This window comes from Prunus persica, chromosome G4, assembly GCF_000346465.2.
Source record: "Prunus persica cultivar Lovell chromosome G4, Prunus_persica_NCBIv2, whole genome shotgun sequence".
NCBI classification, from domain to species: domain Eukaryota; kingdom Viridiplantae; phylum Streptophyta; class Magnoliopsida; order Rosales; family Rosaceae; genus Prunus; species Prunus persica.
Genome location: NC_034012.1, coordinates 5,604,708 through 5,616,999, shown reverse-complemented (window position 1 = coordinate 5,616,999; position 12,292 = coordinate 5,604,708). Strand labels below are relative to the sequence as shown.

The following is a 12,292-nucleotide window of genomic DNA, read 5'->3' as shown; positions in this document are numbered from 1 at the left end:
CTTTAATTTATTATAGTTATCACTTTTGTTTGCCATGAGCATGCTTATTTTTTTTTCCAACGAAAAAACAAAAGAGCATATTTATTTTTGAATAAAAAAATAGTGGAATCACGTGAGTCAAGTTGAAATATCACTAAAAAACAACGTTGACTGTTGGTGAAGCACTGGATTATTATGTGCTTCATGCTTGAAGTTGATCCATCTAGATTCTAGCTTAGCTTAATGGCTAATTATTCAGCTGAACCTTCATCCTCTTTGACCTTCACCTCATCTTCCCATATACCAAACGCTTCAAAAACCCACAACAACCCATCTTCCTCCTCTGGTTGCGAACCTGTGCCTAGCCTTGAAGTCATCAGTTTGACCAAGCTCAGTTCCAATTTGGAGCAGCTGCTCTTGGTTGACTCTAGCTCTGATTACAGTGATGCCGTTATCATCGTTGAGGGAAAATCTGTGGGCGTTTACAGATGCATATTGGCTTCCAGAAGTAGCTTTTTCGGCGAGCTATTCAAGCGAGCAAATGGGTCTTCCGAGAAAGAAGGTAAACCAACGTATTGTATGAGTGATTTGCTGCCTTATGGAAATGTTTTGTATGAAGCTTTCTTGGTTTTCCTAAGCTATGTGTATACTGGAAAGCTGAAGCCTTTTCCCATGGAGGTTTCAACTTGCGTTCACAGTGTATGTGCCCATGACGCATGCGGGCCTGCAATTAATTTTGCTGTGGAATTGATGTATGCATCTTCCGTTTTCCAAATGCCGGATTTGGTTTCAATTCTCCAGGTTGGTCTTCTGTTACTCTAAATTTCTGGTCAAAATTGATACCATATTAAGAAATTAGTCAAATTTCTGTTTTCTTTTGCGGTCAGTATGATCCATCCAACTTGTTTTTGGAATGTTAAGAAAGATTGTTCTGATTTTGTTATCTATGTATCGGCAGCGACGGCTTATTAATTTTGTTGGGAAAGCCCTGGCAGATGATGTCATCCCAATCCTCCTGGTTGGTTTCCATTGTAAGTTGAGTCAGCTCATTGATCAGTGCATAGAGAGAGTGGCACGATCAGATCTTGATAGCATCTCTCTTGAGAAGGAACTTCCTGATGAGATTGTGGAGAAAATTAAAATTATTCGCCACAATTCTCAGCAAGACTGTGACCCCAACATTGCAGCAGTGGACCCCTTGCGTGAAAAGAGAATCAGGAGAATACATAAGGCGTTGGACTCAGATGATGTTGAACTTGTGAAACTTCTTTTAAGTGAGTCTGATATAACCTTAGATGAAGCCAATGCTCTCCATTATGCTGCAGCTTACTGCGATCCTAAGGTTGTGACTGAAGTGATTGGTCTGGGTCTGGTTGATGTTAACCTCCGGAATTCTCGGGGTTATACAGTACTTCACATTGCTGTGATGCGCAAAGAGCCATCAATTATAGTATTGCTTCTGACTAAAGGAGCTCGTGTGTCAGAGCTGACATTAGATGGTGAGAGTGCTGTTAGCATTTGCCGGAGGTTGACGAGGGCAAAGGATTATCATTCGAAAACAGAGAGGGGAGAAGAAGCAAACAAAGACCGGATATGCATTGATGTTCTAGAAAGAGAAATGCAGAGGAATCCGATGGCTGCGGATGCGTCTATATCTTCCCAAATAATGCCTGATGACCTGCACATGCAATTGCTGAACCTGGAGAACAGAGGTAACATTTCTAAGATCATTTCTAAGACATTCTCAATTCATAAAATCTTTAGGGTTCTTTTTCCCCGAGAAGGAAACTGAATTATTGGATTATGAGCTTAAATCAATGAAATACTTTTCTATATGGTTGTAATTACTCTCTTTTTGCTGGTTATACGTTTTAGTGATTGCTTTGATATATGAAGAAAATGAAGAACAAATTTTCCTGGACCAAAGTGTTATCTATCGAAAGGAGATATATATATTCATACAAGTTAATTTTTGAGCTTCATATCAGTGGTGAATACTTTTGGTCCTTTGACATTTTTGTTTTGATCCACTACTCTTCCTATGTCATATATCAATGAGTTCTTGCAAAATGAATAGCTTGTTTGCAAACGCATCTCTTTACACTTGGTAATTGCTGGGTGTAGATATGTAGTCTTCTTATATTAACACATGAACTTCAACCTTTTGCCTTTCATATTTCTTCTTTTGATTGGTTGTGTGCCTTGAGTCTCTGACATGATATCTTTGACTTTTACTGATTAGATCTCTGAATTGCATTATTTATTGCAGTGGCATTTGCCCGATTGTTATTCCCTACTGAAGCCAAGGTAGCCATGGCCATTGCTCATGCCGAAACAACATCTCAATTTTCTGGGCTCTCTTCATTCAAAGGCTCAACTGGGAATTTGATGGATGTTGATTTAAATGAGACTCCTACCGTGCAGAACAAAAGACTCCGTTCTAGGTTAGAAGCTCTCATGAAAACAGGTAAATGCAGCATGCTTTTAGTCTCTTAGATAGACATATGATCTTTTATTGTTATTGTGACTCTTGGCTTCTCAAAGGAAGCACGACCTCTGGAAGGATGTTACACATCATGAGCTAGTATATAGTATTTAGAATCTGCTTGGTAAAATGATCATTGATTTTCTCCTTTTAAGCCTTCTTGTTCTGTTGTGGCAGTCAGTACGGGTAGATCCTATTTTCCTCATTGCTCGGAAGTCCTGGATAAGTTCATTAAGGACGACCTTCCTGATTTGTTTTTCCTTGAGACGGGCACCCCTGATGAGCAGAAAATAAAGAGGACGCGTTTCATGGAGCTTAAGGAGGAAGTACAAAAGGCATTTAGCAAGGACAAGGCTGCTAAGAACCTCTTTAGGTTGTCTTCATCATCCTCCTCATCATCTCTGAAAAATGTTGGTGAAAATCTGAAGGTTGGGAAATTATGAAGGCTTGTAAATTGTATCTAATTGTAAGCCTCCCAATTATGAACACATTTTTCCTAGGATGCTGATGAGAGCTTAGTAAGCAATCTTAGCAGATGCGGATTGCCATTTTAACTGCACGAACTAGCTAGTGTCCTAGTTTTGTAACTCTGTAGAGAACCTTGCAATGGAAATCAATCTTTGATTCTGATTTTAACAAAATATTGGTTCCCCTAATCATTTTGAGTCCTTAGTTCTGTTGATGACAAACTTTGAGCGATGCGTTCTTGGATTCTCAGAGTTGATGGAAAATATCATGTTATTGGGGCTGTTTCTGGTAAACATGGAATTCAAAGCTAAAGAAAGGTAAGAAAGAGCAGAAAAAACAGAGTAGAAGTTTGTAACTGGTCCAAGTTCAGTTATAAGTACACGAAGGTCTACTTGTGCATAATTTTACCTGCCATTCAATTCCAAACTTGTAAAATGGATCCTATCATCTACAATTCTTTGATCGATTACAATTGCCTTTTATGAGAGCACTAAACATCAAGCAAAACAGTCTCATTCTATTGCAATTACCTATAAAACCAACTCAGCAATGCATGATAAGCCACAAGAGCACGATGCGAACCAAATGGTTGTCGCCAAATACAGTAGAACATGAACATAATTTCACATCAACGAATTTATATATTTTTGTTCAATAAATCGAGCATTGAACATGATGTGAACAAAATCGTTGTCATCAAATAAAGTAGAACATGAACAGAATTTCTCATCAATGAATTTATTTATTTTTGTTCAACAAACCGAGTATGAATCAATTAGTAAAGCCTTCTTATACAAGATGGTAGTTTAACCAAAATAATAGACAGGAGATTAGAAGGATCTAATTCTTAGCTCTTTTGCATTTTAAAACTTTCCCACATGGCTGGACCTTCTGGATGAACATCCACATAATATTTTACAAATCGTGCATCTGAACATGCAAGGAGAGTGCTCAAGGACAACATAGGCTTTGCTGCACCTTTCTCCCTTAGCCACGCATACATTGAGAATCTAAGATTAATCCTGTCCATATCGTAACATAAGTATGCTGGGAATGCCACCACAGAATCCAGTGGATAACGTAAACAGTTTGTTAAGCAACTGATCTTCATTTCAATCACATCTTTGCTCTGATTAAGAACATGAGGGGCTTGTTTAACTATGTTTGACACCACGTTGCAGTCCAAGCCAGCTTGTACGAGGCAATCAAACCTCTCTTGTAATTGGTCTCCTCTACCTCTGAATTTTTTCAAAGCTTTCATCATCTCATCTGAGTTTTCGATATATCCCAATCTCACCAAGAATGAAGTTTTCTCCATATGTTTACTGGGGAGTGGGGATATTAATTGATTTTTACCTTTGGACTTTGAAGCCAATGTCAACACCTTGTGTGGATCTTCCTTTATCATTTGGAGCAGGCCATCTCTCTTGACTTTTAAGTCTTTACAAACAGTTTTGGGTCTTTTAAAACTAGATGAACTCAGAAATTCCACGTCATTGGCTACAATGTCTGCCATCTCTTCTGTTCCCATTCCAATCTCAAACAGAAAATCTACTGCCAGCAAGAGATTTTTCATGCACTTAACTGACAAGACCTGTGGATTTTGCATAAAAAGTGAATAAACCTCATTCATCTCGAGACCCAATTTGAGTAACCGGCCAAACAATACATACACATTCTTTCCAGACCCTTCTAATAGTAATGCAGGATTTAATTCAAACAAAACACACATTTGCTCCTCCGTATAACCCACTTTATCAAGAAAATCCATTGTATCAAACATTCTGTCCCAGTTGTATGTGCTGTTACCTGATGCATACCCTCCAATCCAATCCATTCCAAGGCCTAAACGCTTCAATTTTTCATGAACCCTGACAAAGTCACTATTAACACCCCCAACCAAAAGCAACGGGCAACAACTAACAAGCTTAATAACTGTTGCTTTGCTTATACCCAAATTTTCATAAGCTTGAAGTTTTAGAGCCAACACTCCATAGTCATATCCAAATATCTCCTTTGCCTCCTTATACATCTTACCGATGTTACTACGGGGGATTCCGTAATTACATAAAGCATGAACGTTATCAGTCAGCACACAATCATCACTCAGATACATCAAGTGCCGTGGCAGAAACGATAGGAGCTCAGATGGACTCAAACCCAAGCTCTCAAAGAACGGTTCAAACTCATTAATGGGATTGTAGCGAAGAAATCGGGTTAAAGAACGTGCAACATCTTTCTCAGAATCAATGTTGGAGAGCAAATTTTGAAGAAAAATTGGGGAGTTTTTGCTAATATGCTCTGCATCCGTGAAGCTGAAGCTTCGAGTGCAATGCAGGTAATCAAAAAGGGTTGCCTGAGCCTCAGTTCTAGCATTTCGAGAAACCCGGTTAGCAAAAGGAGAATTGGGCGATTGTGCAGACTCGATAACAGAGACCTTCGAGTGATGGGTAAGTCTAGAACTGCAAAAGCATTGGAATTTAAGCGAAACAGAAGATGGGTTCTGCACAAAAGTGGTTCTTTCAAAGACAGGCGAGAAGAGTACGAGGTGATTGAGTTGGGAAATCATTCTCGAAACCCTTCTGTGGATTCTATTCATTAACATGGAAAGTGGAGATGACAAAAGAGAGAAGCAGAAGATTCAGCGAGAGTTAAAGGAATGAGAAAAGCAGTAAAGACTATGCACAAAAAGCTAAAAATTTCTAAAAGCCATAGAACAGAGAGAGAGAGAGAGAGAGAGAGAGAGAGAGAGAGAGATTGTTGTAATGTATGGGAGCAGGGTCAATCACATTTTTTCATAAATAGTTGAAAGTTAGAGAGGATCAAGATTGAAAGAGCTTCAATTGAGAGGTTACCTCGGATGAATATCCTTTCAGGGTTTAAGCCCCCATTGCTCCTTTTGTTATTTCCGTTCTGCGGTTTTTAGAGAGACCAAGATGAAGTGTGCCCCTGTTTCTGCCGTTGTCAAAAACCCTAAGAATTTGGGAGTTTAAGCCGCCGCCTCCTTCTTTCTTTTACTTTTTTCAAATATTCTGTTTACTTATTTATCTATTTACTATTTAGCTTTTTTTTAAAATCGAAATTTTACGTGAGAGACCATCTTGGAATGAGAAAAATTATGTACAACCATTATTCAATCTCAATATCATTATATTGATTTGACAGTCCTGATCTCTTGGACTCCTGAATATCATTATATTGATTTGACAGTCCTGATCTCTTGGACCACAGGAGTCCAAGAGATTGTGGTCACCCACCGTTGGATATTAATCTAATGGTTCAAAAAGTTTCTTAAAAGGAGTTCAAGATTGAGTAAACCGTTGAATTTACATTCAACGGTGAGTGACCACAAATTTCTTGGACTCCTGTGGTTCAAGAGATCGAGACTGATTGATTTGATATAACTATTCAATTAATAAAAAGTTCGACAAAAAAAATTCAATTAATAAAAAGGTGTCATTTGGAGATTGCATGTTGTTGCCGAAACATGTTAGGGTTCAAGTTTGAGCTCCTTCAAATGTGATAAAGGCTTCTCTGGTCGCAATTGAGCCGTCTATTGAGGATGATTAGGAAGTTTGAGTAGGGGTGGACATCAATTTAGTCAAACCAATTAAACCGGCCAATTCGAATTTAAATGACTGGTAATTTAAGAAATAAGCAGGAGAAGCTGTCATCACATATCATCATCACTTAGCTTAATTTGGTTCCACCACTATTAGCCCATTTTCAGTTTCATTTTCATTTTCATTTCATTTGGTGAGAAATATTTGATGGCATTGGCAACGTTCTTACCAAGCTTCTCAGGTTATCAACTTACTATTATGTGTTAAGCAATATAATAGATACAAATAGCAAGAGTGCAACACACTCTTTATTACAAGTAAAGCATATGAAAAAAGTGAAAATGATACTTTTTTATTCAATGGGATTAGCTTCAGCGTCATATTGTATTAGATCGTTACATAGCTACAACTACAAGCCTCCACTCATAATATTATTCGACTTGGTCCTATCTATGATAACGGGCCTAAATTCACATAAATAATTCTAAAGACGCTAACTGATTAATAATTTTTTTTTAAATAAATAAAACTAAAAATGAACTTATCCTTACTTCTAATGTTATGATAGGTTAATAACCCGTAAGATTTCATATAATTTCCCACACAAAAAAAAAAAAAAAAAACAATTGGTTTGGCCTGTGATGATGAAATGGTATCTAAAATTACTATGTCATCATAGAAAATATAGCTAAGAAATGATAAGTGATGCAACAACCATAATGATTGGGGTAGGATCGGGTTGGTGGTGGAATATTAGGGATTCTAGCTGCAACAACATAAGAAATTAGTTAACATAACTTAGAATGAAATCAAGAAAAATAATTATAAAGATCCAAATGCTATCATTCAAACCTATCATTCTACCTATAAGTAAGTAATATAAGTACATAGTTTTACCTTCACTTTGTACAAATCTCACATTTCTCAAAACAAACTCTAAAATCCAAATTCTTAGCAAAATTTTTAAAAACTCTAAAATCCAAATAGCCATCATCCAATCACGTTATTTTCATTGCTTACTTCCCTATCTGATTGGACAACATGAAATGCAATCCACCCACACTCGGCTCATGGTTCCCTTGGGCAATATCCAAGCACAAAGTCACACGTATCCACCCAAATTTCTTTGTCATTTTATTTTTTGGCCCTTTTTCCAGCTTCCAGTTTCTTTTAACTAATAACTCCTCCCCTTCCCTTACTTTATTAATATTACCTGTTCGGTTGGAGATTCGAAGCACTCACATTTACATTGATTGCACCCCTTTGCTTCGTTTTTCCTCTTCACGGGTTGTTTGCATTCCATTTTTTTATTGTTGGTGACAAATTCGCCATACCCATTTGTTTTCTCAAATACCCATCTGCATCAGCTCCTCAAGTTTCCTTTTTTTTTTTTTTTTTTTTTTCTCATTGAGATTTGTATATTTTGGCATTGGATTAGCTCTGGTTCCTCTGTGTCTGTTTTCCCAAATGCCCATCTGATTTGGCTGTTGATGTTGGAAGGATTTTGTTGGTTAAGTTATGGACTTCATGCTCATGGTAAGACCTCCATCTGATTTCTGAGCTTCTTAGCTTACATCCTCTGTTTTAGTTTGCTGGGTTTTCTCTAAAATTTTATCTGCGTTATGCAATTATATGGTCTCTGATCTAATGCTGAAGGTTGTTTTATATACCCCATTTGATTTCTCATGTGTTTTTGGTCAGACTTTGGATCCGAGTTTGTTTTTCCCGTTTGATTGCATTTCCTGGTTTCCGGGTACTGCTTGCTTTCATTTACATTTGGTAGTCTTTTTGAATCTCCTGCTTAGAGCTTGTCTTGATATTGCTCTGCAACCATTGTTAATATTGACGGTTTATTACATTGACTTCAGTGGCTCCACCACCACTTTTCAAATGACCACATCATCTCTATGGTTGGGTCATTTGGTTTTTTTACTCAAATGAAGAAACTGTTTGTGGCCGGTCCTAGGATGAAATCTTGACTTTTGTTGCTTGACCAATTTACAGCTACACTATCTAGTCCCTTTGATGAGTTCAATAGTGTACATTCATACATTTGTATTTGGCCAGTAGCTCAATTCGAGTTTTGAGTCTTGCTTAATTTCTCTTATTTATCAGTCTGGGTGTTACTTGATCTTATCTTTCTAATTCTGTGTTTGGATGGTTCCTGCCTTTTAGTTTGCATTTGTTGTTTTCGTACGAAGGTTTTTGTTGTCTGAATACTTGAATGTATGTACAGAATAAAATCCAAATCCAATGGATTATGTGTATAGAGATGAGCAACAAGATATCACATTTCTTTTGCTTGCAGCTTACCCATCTGCTAATATAAGCTACTCTGGTTAAAATGTCATAATCAGATGCTGTCAATACTGACCACAGTAAAAAAGATGCTGATACGATGTGCATGTTTATGATTATGATTACTGTCCTGGTTGCTTACTTGCTTCTTGTGTCTGCTAATGGAAAGATGAAACAGGAAAATGAAGAGAGGAAGACAGTACGAAAAAGTAAAGAAGGGAAATAAGAACGGCTAATCTAACATATTGCGATGGAAGTGTCTACAAAGACAGTTATGGCTATCAAGTCTTACCAAAATCAAGCGGGAGTGCTGGTTAAAAACTATTTATTAGCGGATCCCTTCATACCATATACTTCCATTATTGGAGGCATAATTTTGTGCAAAATGGTATGCTCGTAATCTTTTAATTCCTTTAATGTTTAAAATGGTTCTTAAAGTTGAGCCCTTGGGTGCCCCATTCAGGTTTTGGTCTTCCATTTTCTTATTAACTCATTATATATCGCAGGTATATGATCTTACCCAGTTAATTAGTAGTTTTTACATCAAGACTTATGCTGGCCTTACAAAAATCCAACGAATTGAGTGGAACAGTCGGTGAGGATTCCCACTTTCCAACTGTTGAATTTCATCTGTAATTACTTGTGCGTTTATTAATTTGAAAAAGTAACTTTTGCAGAGGTATCTCCAGTATTCATGCCATTTTTATCACAGCTCTATCCTTACACTTTGTGTTCTGGTCCGATCTCTTTTCTGACCAACCTCATGCTGGCCTTGTTACATTTCGAAGCTCACCACTGTCCGTTTTTGGATTAGGGGTATGTGCTTCGTATTATTATCTTATGAAATTGGCCACTCAGTTAATATCAAGGTATCTGCACTCCCTACACATTGTAAGGAAATGCTTAAGTGAGCCAAAAATTAGTTTTAATTGCTTATCAATGCATTTATGATGTCATGATGAGATTATCATCTGACCATGCCTAGACTAGCAGTTAAATATTAACCCATGAGCCAATCTATCAAGGATTCACAAGTGATCTGGGCCTTTTGTTTTTATGAGTTTGTCTAGATACACTTTTTTTGTTTGGTATCTCCTAACATATTTCTAAAGGAACTTAACTAAGATAATTTATGACAGGTTTCTGTTGGGTACTTCTGTGCGGATCTAGGAATGCTATTATGGCTATACCCTTCTTTAGGTGGAATGGAATATGTAAGTAATTTCTCCATGGAAGACAGTTCTTATATTAGTCTAGAAGCACATGCATACACATATATGTTTATATGTCTGTTCAAACCTTCTTGACATCTGGTCAGAAGCATAATTTACCAGTGTTATAACAAGTCTCAACAAAAACCAAAAAAGAAAAAGAAAAGGGGAAAAAGAACATTTGCATATAATTTAAGTTCATTCCTAGTCACATTTGATTAGACTCGGCACTTCCCTATGGGCATCGGTTTCATTTTTGGCTATCTTTTATGAACGGGGAGTTGCTGTGTTTTCAGTTTAAAGTATGTTCTGTTTTATTTTTGTAGTGGTTGGCAGATGTGTTGTTAGACTTTTATGGTTGTACTTTTTGGGTGGACCAGTCCACCAGTCTTGTACTCTTTGTGGTAGTAAAATGAAGTTTCCTTTCAAAATAAAAATAAAAATAATGAATAAATACTAGCCAACATATACACAAATCTTTGATTAGAAATGAGTAACGTTTGCCATGTTAAAAGCGGTATAACTCTTAATATGGTGGTGTTCAATTACAGGTTTTCCATCACTCACTTTCTGGAATTGCAGTAGCTTATTCCATGTTTTCTGGAGAAGGGCAACTTTATACATACATGATCCTCATCTCTGAGATCACTACTCCAGAGATCAATATGAGATGGTAAGTTTTACAAGCAATATGGTGTTTAGGTTCTAGTATTCCATCTTTAATATAAACTTTGGGTTTTATGAAGGTATCTTGATACAGCTGGTATGAAGAGGTCCAGCGCATATCTCATAAACGGCATTGTGATATTTTTATCATGGCTGGTCAGTTGAAGTCCTCTTGAATTATTGTCATTTTGTTGTTAAACGTGGTGGCTTGATGCTCAATATGTACTCATATCATATAGTGGATCGACTTAGTTGCAACTTACAACACTTTCCTACTACTTTCACTTATAAGATAAAGTGAATTTTTCCATCTCCAAGGAAAACCACTCTGATCCCAATTTTGCCTTCAGAGCTTCAACTCTCACATAAAGTTCTTGTTTTGGCAATTCAAATGTAGGAGGACTAATTCATTTCTTAGCCATCTATCTTAATGTGAGCCAGCATCATGAGCATGTATTGTTGTTTTCGAAGTTGCCAGATTTTCCATTTGGTTATACAACTTTTATCTCTGTTAGATATGCTTTCTGAAAAGAATATATGGAATGCAGGCTGCAAGAATTCTGCTGTTTGGTTACATGTTTTACCATGTTTACTTGCACTATGATCAGGTAAGTTGCAATTCCCTGAAGATATGTACCTACCACCTACACTTGATTTTGCTTACTGTATACTTTCACTGTCTTGAAAAGTTGATTTATACTTCAGACCATGCTGACATAGTTCTCTGAGAAGGGGAATGAAATTTTGGATCTTTACATTCTGCTTTTTTCTTCCCTCTTTTGGGGTACTTTTCTTGGGCAGCAGGATGGCAAGCATCAGTGTGCCCCTGATTATGCTTCCTATTGTCTATTCCTTAATAAAATCTTGAAAGTTGCATATGTAGTGCAATAGTTTTCAACTGTTCTAGAAGATTCTACATTGCTCACTTCCTACTTATTGAAACGAAGAAAGAAAAAAGGCCAAAACATCTCTTCTTTTGCCTATTCCCTTCAGAGCAATCTTTGTGAACTTTTATGAATTATCAAGTGCTATACAACTGCAGAATTATGTGATTTGTCAGAAGTACTAAATTAATTTTAATTGGATGGGCAGGTCATCCAGATGCACACCTTTGGATATCTGCTGGTCTTTGTTGTGCCATCAGTGCTAGCAATAATGAACTTGATGTGGTTTGGAAAGATTATCAAGGGATTGATCAAGCAATTAGCTAAGATGCAATGATGGATATATATATATATATATATATATATGTTCCAATTGAGTCTAAAGTCCTCCCCTTAAGATGGGTCTGCGCTTGTGCATTCTTCTATTTTGCTCACTGTATAAATGATAGAGGCCTCGAGGGGTTAAAAAAGAAATTGAAACGGGAGGCATTTTGGTGGCCACAACTGTTGTAAATGGTTCTAAAGTTTGTTTGTTGTTAAATTACAAGGGGAATCCAATCTAAGATCTCTACTTTTTACCTCACTCCACTGTATGCCACAAGAGTTAAAGTTTAATGGATGTAAGTGATTCAAAGCTGGATACATTATTGTTTCGACAATCTTTAATTTTTTTTAATTAGTTTTAGAACAATGCTTGTTATGGATGAATGGCAATTTCTCTTTACAGGTTGAGATGGG

At 36.9% G+C, this 12,292-nt stretch overlaps 3 protein-coding genes across 4 annotated transcripts; 2 read left to right on the top strand and 1 right to left on the bottom strand.

The window, feature by feature from the left end:
* Nucleotides 167–3,120, top strand: LOC18781165 (regulatory protein NPR3). The gene is made up of 4 exons (XM_007213738.2): nt 167–780; nt 938–1,691; nt 2,249–2,446; nt 2,642–3,120. The coding sequence occupies exons 1-4, from the start codon at nt 223–225 to the stop codon at nt 2,905–2,907; spliced, it is 1,776 nt and encodes a 591-aa protein (XP_007213800.1). The 5' UTR covers nt 167–222; the 3' UTR covers nt 2,908–3,120.
* Nucleotides 3,634–5,997, bottom strand: LOC18780539 (transcription termination factor MTEF18, mitochondrial). The gene is made up of 2 exons (XM_007213875.2): nt 5,788–5,997; nt 3,634–5,523 (listed from the first exon to the last, which is right to left on the bottom strand). Exon 2 carries the CDS (start codon nt 5,499–5,501, stop codon nt 3,780–3,782), a length of 1,722 nt encoding a protein of 573 aa, XP_007213937.1. The 5' UTR covers nt 5,502–5,523; nt 5,788–5,997; the 3' UTR covers nt 3,634–3,779.
* On the top strand, nt 7,558–12,245 carry LOC18780670 (transmembrane protein 56-B). Of its 2 annotated transcripts, none has more exons than XM_020562308.1 (9): nt 7,558–8,031; nt 8,963–9,181; nt 9,300–9,388; nt 9,471–9,609; nt 9,933–10,007; nt 10,556–10,677; nt 10,751–10,826; nt 11,219–11,278; nt 11,763–12,245. In XM_020562308.1, the coding sequence occupies exons 2-9, from the start codon at nt 9,044–9,046 to the stop codon at nt 11,889–11,891; spliced, it is 828 nt and encodes a 275-aa protein (XP_020417897.1). In that variant the 5' UTR covers nt 7,558–8,031; nt 8,963–9,043; the 3' UTR covers nt 11,892–12,245. The 2 variants fall into 2 exon arrangements, with proteins under 2 accessions (XP_020417897.1, XP_007213921.1); XM_007213859.2 differs by having other exon boundaries at nt 7,559–8,031; nt 8,972–9,181.